At 37.9% G+C, this 8,803-nt stretch overlaps 1 protein-coding gene across 2 annotated transcripts; it reads left to right on the top strand.

The window, feature by feature from the left end:
- The first annotated feature begins 44 nt into the window (after positions 1 to 44).
- On the top strand, positions 45 to 5,915 carry LOC145894771 (sphingomyelin phosphodiesterase 5-like). Of its 2 annotated transcripts, none has more exons than XM_082983418.1 (11): positions 45 to 165; positions 613 to 839; positions 1,067 to 1,194; positions 1,578 to 1,903; positions 2,109 to 2,274; positions 2,460 to 2,634; positions 2,927 to 3,075; positions 3,383 to 3,511; positions 4,230 to 4,343; positions 5,141 to 5,276; positions 5,692 to 5,915. In XM_082983418.1, the coding sequence occupies exons 1-11, from the start codon at positions 93 to 95 to the stop codon at positions 5,785 to 5,787; spliced, it is 1,719 nt and encodes a 572-aa protein (XP_082839544.1). In that variant the 5' UTR covers positions 45 to 92; the 3' UTR covers positions 5,788 to 5,915. The 2 variants fall into 2 exon arrangements, with proteins under 2 accessions (XP_082839544.1, XP_082839545.1); XM_082983419.1 differs by lacking the exon at positions 45 to 165 and adding an exon at positions 196 to 324.
- The last annotated feature ends 2,888 nt before the right edge of the window (positions 5,916 to 8,803 follow it).

Here is an 8,803-nt window from a genome sequence, read left to right as displayed (position 1 = left end):
TCGCTGCGCATGAAAGAAGCTCGTGTTTGTGACGCATGATTGAATGCCAAAAGTGGTTCGATTGTCAGTCGACGCGAAACTGTCGAAAGAAGATGGCTCAGAAACGAAAAAATACTGCCCCATGGAATATGTCACAAACCGCAAAGTCTATTCCTGGCCTGCAAGGTATTATAAATTTGTTGTCATAGCAATAATTGTTGGGAAACAATTTCCGTTGTAAAATGATTTGAATTTTGAACTTTTGTGAAATGGAAGTTTGGTTTGAAGAAGAGCAAAGTTTTTTATCTTAACGTTTGTAGCTGTTTTATTGAATTCCATTACGGAGTGAGTGGTTTATATCCATTTATGCAATTGGATTTGCAATAGTAGTTTGTTTTTTTTGTAATTTTTTCCTCTGTGTTATAGTTGTTTTTAAGCTGATTCAATGCCATTATTTTTCTTGTATAGGTGCCGGACTCAATAACCCTTACGGTCTTAGCAGTGCCCATGCCATTTTATTTGGCATATTTCTTGTTTATACACGTTCAATGTGTTTTGGGGCAAAAATACTAAAAAAGTAATTTTTTTCAGTGTATATTTTGAAGCATTTTTTTGTTTATCACATATTTTCAGAGGAGATGGAGACAAGTTCTACCCCAGTTTACTCACTGGAAGATGATGATCCAATTATACCTGGAGAGCCTTACGTGTCATCAAGAATTGTCACTCGGATGCTTTATACACTTGCAACTGTTGGTTTTATTCCATTTGAGAGATCGTTAGATGGATTACTTTCTTTATTTATTCGAACTACTTCAAAAAAGACAAAAAGTCAAAATGCAATATTGTTCTTGATCAAGGTATGTTTGTTGCTTTTTGCAATTTTTTGCTTATTTACTGCATTATTACTATTATTATAAATTCTACATGTGGTATTGTGTTTGACAGCTTAACCATTGAATATATTTACTTTTTAGGTATATTCATTTATGGCCATGATCCATAATATGTTTAATAAAACATAAAAAGTGCATCTTAAATGGGTTGCTGTTATTGGTCTTAATTTACAATGCTCTTTTTTCTACAGACACTTATTTACCTACTTTTTCTCTTGATTTCGATTCCCATTGTGTTATGTGCTTTCATTTTGTGGTGCCCATTGCAACTGTTTAGACCAAGGTCGTATACATACGTTTGTCCAACAACACATGCAAAGTAAGTCTAAAGTCAACATGGAAATCCCTCCATAAATAATTAATATGTGCAGTGCAGTCCCCAGCTTATGTTTTTAAATAAATTATACACCTAATTGATGGAGTTGTCTGTTAAATGCAAATTGCTGCCAGGATATTTTTTAATCAAATGTATATATACCGAAGTATGTTTGGTACCAATTGTTTGTTTTGAAGAAAAAAAAAATTATATTTTAATTATGTTTCATATTGCTAAAATTATTAACACAGGCTTGCCAAAAGTTACATAAAACTTTTTGCCCAGAGGCAAACAATTATATTTTATATATCCACAAAAATGTGGTTTAATATCAGTTTAAACTTATACTTTAAAATGGGTTCCATCTTTTTATGTTGTGCTTTTAGTTCAGTTTCCGAGTACAAGCGAATCGCATCCCAAGAGTTCCGTTCCAATCTTCCATCAGAAGCATTCACTGCAGCTAATTCGAACACTTACACACTTGTCACTGCCAACATTTGTCTTATGCCTGAATTCATCGCCCACATAAACAATCTGTGCAATTCGACAACAAGAGGGGAAAAAATTGCTGCCTACTTTTGTGGACATAAAATCCAAATTCAACCAAAGAAGACTAATCAAAAGGCTGGAGAGAGGCAAACCGAAACAGACTACTTGTTCTCACCTTGGAGCTCGGAGGCTTTAAATGTTGGCAATGGAATGCATAGTCGAGGTAAGCATTGGACATGAACATTTCAAATAAGCCATTTTACTAGTTTAATAAACTTTATAAAGGCTAAGTAATATAGACTGTAAAATGACTATTTAACCTACATAAATCCTTCATGATATGTTTATAATACAAGTAATACTTGTTGTCAGTGTCTGAAAAAAGTTATTCATATTAAATCACTTCAACTTCAAGGCATAATTTTCAGATAGTAGCATTACTGAAACTGGAAGTCTAACGTCGACACTCTGGAGCATTTCGAGTAAAGAACAATGCGTTTGCGATTCATTTCCTACTTCTGCTGATTTTCTGTGTTTGCAAGAGGTTTTTGACAGACGGGCAACCAAGCAGCTCATCAAGGGCCTACAGGAAAAGTATGATAAGTTCTACATTTTTGTTGCCACGTTAACACACATATGTCAGGTATATAATACATATATATTATTTGTTATTATTTGTTTTTAACTAATATTAACTATACACAAGTAACTTTGAACTATTTCAGGTTATTTCCACATGTAACGATTTTTCGTTTATTGACATCACTGATTTTTTATAGGTACCCCTACATAATTTATGATGTGTCATGGCCGATACACGATAAGCGCCTCTCAATTCTGGGCAGTGGTTTGTGCATTGCAAGCCGATACCCATTTATAGATGTAGAATTTCGAGCATTTCCAGATGGCCACAGCGATGATAAACTTGCCTGCAAAGGTCTTCTTATGACGAAGGCAAGTATTAGTAATGTAAAAGCTCCTAAAATTTAAGTTTCAGATACTTAGTGCTGGTTAGTTTGATAACGGATGCAAAACTTTGAAAATATATAAATTAACGGGATAATGTGTAAAAAGTAAAATGGCATTGGCTCTGACTAAACATTAGAGGTCATTCAGTCGCAGGATCGCAGTTAATTCCATGAGGTAAATATTGTGCACTGCTTTCAAGCACAAAACATGTTTGTGCAAAATATATCAATATCTCTGCAAAAATTTTAGAGGGAGTTACCAATGTATTTTCAAACAGCTCTTTTTGGGAACGAGTAAAAGTGGGGAAGATCTGATTGGATTCCTCGCGAACACCCATTTACAAGCGTGGTCACACTCTAGCGCATCCAGTGTCCGATGCAAGCAGTTAAATTGCATCTCTATGTGGAAGCAGGAGTTCTACAGGGAGTACGTACACTGACTGTGTATAACAATGAAAATGTTTCAACTTGTTGAAATTAAAACCTGACCAGCAACACTTTTGTGACGTGACAAGTGAAACTTTTATGTCAATTTCAAATATTACAATGACAACTTTGTGTCAACGCTTTTAGTTTTAGAAAACATGTTTCACTTTATAAAGCATCATCAGTTCCTATTCAAATGGGTAGTTCAAAATTCTAAAACTAGAAGCGTTGGCACAAAGTTAATAGTAATATTTAAAACTAACTGTATAAAGGAACTGTATTACTCAGTCTATCTGCTGTATTTCCAGATCTCGACGTCGGAGCAAAGCTTCAAAGGAATTGATCATGTTCGATATTATCACAGGGGATTTCAACTTCGACAAAATCTCTCATTTCGACAGTAGGGAACAGCAGTGCCATTTCTTCCGCAACTTGGTGTAAGATATTGATCGTATGTGGGTTGTTTTTGTCCCAGGAAAAAATACCTGCGTAAGGAAAACAACAATACCTTTTTTTATGCGCAAAAGAGCCATAATAATCAATGAGAGCTGCAGACCGGGTGTATACATGCACTGTTTCGACCTGTAAGGTCTCAGCTCTTTTGCGCATATAATATGATTTAGGTGAAAGCCGAGCCGATAGCGCTATTGGGTCCCAAACAGTTGTTTTGGCCATAGTGCGCTCCACGTGGTTCGTCTGTGTTGATTGGTACCTAGTTTGGTACCCAACATATCGACGATTGACCGAAAGGTACCACAAAGTGGAAATCTGTGTACCTGCTAGTCTACCAGCTAGCACAGTGCCACACCACAGCTGCACTGATGAGACAATACCTTTTTATTTAGCAATGCTTGGTACATTGAGCTCAAAGTTACTGGTAAAGTGAAACACACAATGAGGCACAGGCTTCGGATTTTAATTGAGAAAACATAAACCAAAACCAAGCAGCAAAAGTTCAACAAAGACCATTGATATTCTGTTCAAAATCTCCTTTATGCATTCACAATATTAGATAGTAAACATAGAATATCAGGAAGGTTGCAATTTTCTCAATTTTAAACTTGCCATGATCGAAAAACAACAACATGGCAGCATCAACTTTTGTGATACCTCAAAATTCTTCACTCGCAAATTCATTCCATGCCTGTTCAACAGGGACCCGTGCATCGATACTTCCAGCGGCAACCAGTACAGTTGGGTGGTTGGGACTGAACTTAACCAGAAAATGATGCACACCGATCCAGTGTCCACGCCCCAGGGATTGCAGAGGTAAACAACATACCACATATGCACTCATATATTTTTCAATTCGATTACGTTATTTAAGATCAAATGCGTAGTCTTTGCTGCGTTGAAATATTAGTTGTGAAATATTTGTGGTGACAATTCAGCATACAATACTGAACTATGACTGAAGACCAGTGTTATCCACAGCCAAGATAAAAAAATAAGCACGCTGCATTTTGATGCCGAAATTGAATTTCCCGATTTCGGAGAATATTGGGTGAATTACCGTGGCAAAAAAACGCAACGAAAACATGAGCCAGTTTAGATATGAACACAAACCACACATGTCGAAAATAAGCGAAATTCTTACGAATAAGCACCTTTATATTTTCTAAGACACTGCTTGCAAAACTAATCCCAGATCTTAGAAACACCCACAGGCTGGACCTCATCCTCCCGAACCTCACATGCAATCAAACATAATAGAAAAACGGGCATTTTTAGCGGGCGACCGAATATCGGGTGATTGGGGGTCACGGATGGGCTTATCTCGTCCTGTCACATGACCACCAGTCTGTAGTTAGGACCAAAATGACCAAAAAAGGGATTTGTATCAGATCAACCAAACAACGCTCAGGATCGTAGGCGTGAACAATACAAATATACCTCTACCATCCCAAAAGTTCAAAATACGCTCTATGTGAAATGAAAACTTCATTATTTGCATAGTTGTCTGGCCCGCACGAAATCTAGATGAGTAAATCTCTCCCCCCAACACAAAAATGGGCGCTACTTCCTTCACGATTCAGATTTGACATTTTGCTTCCAAATACCAACAGAATGATGGTTTCTGAGCTGGAACGTCATCAGTTCGTCGCTTCCACGATGTCTCATAAAACCACTCTTCCACGAAACGGCGATGGGAAGCGGAGGATCGACTACATTCTCTACAAACCGTGCAAGGAAGTCGAAATGGTAAAAATGATTTCTTTTTTCACGGCACCGGCGGGGATTCGAACCCGGGTCATCGTGGAAACGAATCCCGGTCAGGTTTTCTAATTAGGTCAGGCGCCTTGACCGATAAACAATCGCGAAGATATGTATTTTCGATTTAAACATTTGATGCCTTCTAGAGGCAAGCGCTTCAGAAGGAACGTGTGCAATATGTTATTGCTTTACTTTCTTTCATTGCCATAAACATTGTGTAGGCAAAACTAGACATATTTGTGTTGTACGGATGTTTTGTGTTGTAAACCATGGAGAAACGCCGTTTCAGGCGATAACCAGCAACACGGCAACGTGTTGTGTTGCCTGCAGACTTTAAAAGTATTCCTTTTTGTACCAGTTTCCAATATCTACCTCCGTAAACAAATATTTATTCCTTTTCTAGGACGTTAAGGATTACAAGTTTTTCACTGGGCTCGCCACATTGAGCGATCACATACCAGTCGGGATGAGCTTTTCATGTGAACCGAATTCCTCATGACCTCTGTGAGACGTCGTTTATTCACGAAGCTTTTCAAGAGATTATTTTCTTTGCTTACCGATGTATTCTATATCAGTGTTATTAAACCAACAATAAATGTGTGATTATTTCTAATAAATTATGCTTCTAAATTATACTGGTTTCGCAGTAGATGTAGTATGTAAGGCAGGTGTGTCAACCCGAGGCCCACGGGTCGTCATAACTCTCGTTTTGTGGCCCAAGTTATGTCAGTTTTGCGTTGACGAAAGGACAAGAAACTGATCTACTGTAGTGACTCTACTGAAGTTCTAACATTAGGAACTTATAATGATGTCGCACTTGTGCAAGCAAAATACCAGAGATAGATTGTGTTGCACATGCTGACAGAAGTCCCCGCGAAAGCCAAGTATCATGCAGGGTTTGCACATTTTTCTGAGGCTAAAATTTACTAGAACAATTAGGTACGGCACGAGACCACTGTAGTATAAATTTTGGTATCATCATTTGAATTGTGAACCCCTGTAGTACTGAATCACCACATGTAATGCACAGCTTGTCGATAAAAATTGTTTCATTTAACAGTGAACACGCTGTAATATGACGGCAAACCCAGCTAATCATGGTGGCTCTTTTGTGTCGGAATAGTTTAAAACAGGATGAAATGACTGAATGCAACACTGAAATCAATCAAAGCGAAAAGGAGTTTGTGTTATGTTTGATGTCAACGCACCGTGTTTCCATATTTTCGTGTTGTACTATCGAAACGGTTAAAATATGCAGCCATATTTGCATCATTGGAGAGGAAAACGTTGTGGGTTTGGAAAATCCCGAAATCCATTGGCTTAAATGAGAACAATGATATTCCTGGTACCGCTTTTACCAAAGTAAATTTCGGATTAGTAAACGTCACTGTCCAATACTTAAAACCTTTTTTTCGTAAAACCCACAAATCACAGACGTCAGCAGTTGCAGTCAAACTGCATCTTGAGTGAGTAGTATCAGTTTAGTACCGAGACCGTCAAACCTTTTGCCATTTGCGTTCCCACTCAGTTACGTCACAATTTACAACAAACAAACATTCTTCATTTACCTGTGACGCCATGGTTTGGCGGGGGAAGCGTAGAACGGCAATCAAAACAACAGACAGCGAAATGCTTCGTTGCATTTACGCCAACGCTGGGGTTCAGGGGACTATTTTGGGAAAACATAAATCAAAGGATTATAAAGTAAAGTTGTCGAGACCAACAGATTGGTGGTTGCCAGATGTTAATCTTGGTTTGCTGAGATCGAAGCGGTTTAAGAGGCGATTTTTCCTTGTGTTATTTTTAAGTACATGCAGTGCTGTAGTATGCCGAAATGGTCCGGAAAATGATTTATATTTTTAGTTTGAATTCAGTCGTTCCGTTAAATTATTTTTTACTTTCATCCCTGAGTAAGCTACATGTTAAAAGTGCAAAGGATTATTAAAAGAAATTGCTGAGCAGTATTTGCTGTATCACAATATACGAAAGAAGCCTATTGGGTTGTATCTGAATTAAAGTAGTATTTTTCGGTTTGGAACATCAAAACATATATTTCAATTTTGTCTTGAAATAGTTTTCGTTTTAGCTTCTGCTCGTATGTAAAGTGAAGTCCACAACCCTTTTGCCCATAAAAATGAAGAAAATATCGCCAATTGACAGAACAATGTGAATTTGTGCTTGCGGTAGGTGCTTGCCTCATATTCAGCAGGTGAAGTTTATTTGAAACAATGCCTGCAACTGGTATGGTTGCAGGAGGCGATTTTTGACCAGGTTAAGTTTTACGAGCTGTTATTGCAAAACATAAACCATACCCTGAGGCAAGTCTGGTCACAACACGGTGTATAATTAATGTTTCTGCAAAACCAATCGAAGAGGACAGCCTCCTGAAATTAGTTCAGCTGCAAAAATGCGCTTGTCTTCGCTATAATTCTTCACACTGATTAAATAACCGCAGATGAATTTACATCTTCTTCGTGGTAAATATAAGTTAAAAAAATAGTTTGTACCTTTCATTTGTCTGTTTTTATTCTTGATTTGGTAGCTGATGAGTGGGTAGATTTACTAACTTGAAACATACTATCTCTGTTTTTGTTCGCATTGTAGATGTTGAGCCGTAAAATAGCCATGCCACAAAGTTGGGTACAAACAATTTTAATTGATCGTATTGCTGTTTTTAGGGTCATGGCTGGCGGTTTTCGAGAACTGCACAGACCAAGTCACGAAGGCCGCAGTAATTGCAACTCTACGTAGCACGAGGTTTTGTCTCGCTTCAATTGTAAACAATCGTCATCTGTGACGCAACAAAGGACAGCAGTTCGCTAAAATTAATAGGCAGTGGGCACCCGCATAGAGCTGGGCCCGTTTTAGAATATGAAGGTTGTATATGGGCTGCAAAAGCGGAGGTATACAATGTGTTGTGAGCGAGTCACAATGTTTTTAACGTCAGCATGTTGTTTTTGAAGATCAAGACGGCGCAGGAATGCAATTTAGATGTTCGGCGCCTGCATAACAGTGCTGTAGTGACAGCTACATGCGCAGTGAAAATATGAAGAACTGGCTCTACATTAACATGAGGTGCAGACGTTGAACAAAATTAAGCAGACATTCAATGTTAATATTTAAGGCGGCTGTAGATGACTCGCGTTTTGCTGTGAATTTTCCTCAGACAGCAAAAAAGTGTCTAAAATTTCAAAATCACAGGCAATCGTTAATTAATTGAGAAATATCCGCAATATAACCGGAAAAATGGTGATTTGCTGTTTCCATTTTTTCCTGTTACCTGTTTAATTTTCAAGACTGTTGTGCTATTCAGTGGAACAGGACGTACCATACCATGTTGTTTTTCGGTGACAAACGTTGCACACAATTTTATCTGATTGCTTGAGATAATAGACGAGGTCACCAGTGATGTTTAGGCTGTTGCTAACTCAGCTGTTAACAACAAGCACCTCCATTAGCTACAATAAACGATGTTATCTAATTACAATGAAATCAGCGGTTTGTCGCACGCCTCT

Source organism: Ascidia mentula, chromosome 3, assembly GCF_947561715.1.
Source record: "Ascidia mentula chromosome 3, kaAscMent1.1, whole genome shotgun sequence".
NCBI lineage: Eukaryota > Metazoa > Chordata > Ascidiacea > Phlebobranchia > Ascidiidae > Ascidia > Ascidia mentula.
This window is presented reverse-complemented; position numbering and strand designations above follow the sequence as displayed.

Bases quoted from the DNA above. Each gene is read 5' to 3' on its own strand.
- LOC145894771 (XM_082983418.1), top strand. From the start codon at position 93: ATGGCTCAGAAACGAAAAAATACTGCCCCATGGAATATGTCACAAACC. The intron at 3,076-3,382 runs GTACGTACACTG...CTGTATTTCCAG, and splicing joins AAGCAGGAGTTCTACAGGGA to ATCTCGACGTCGGAGCAAAG. The intron at 4,344-5,140 runs GTAAACAACATA...AAATACCAACAG, and splicing joins ACGCCCCAGGGATTGCAGAG to AATGATGGTTTCTGAGCTGG.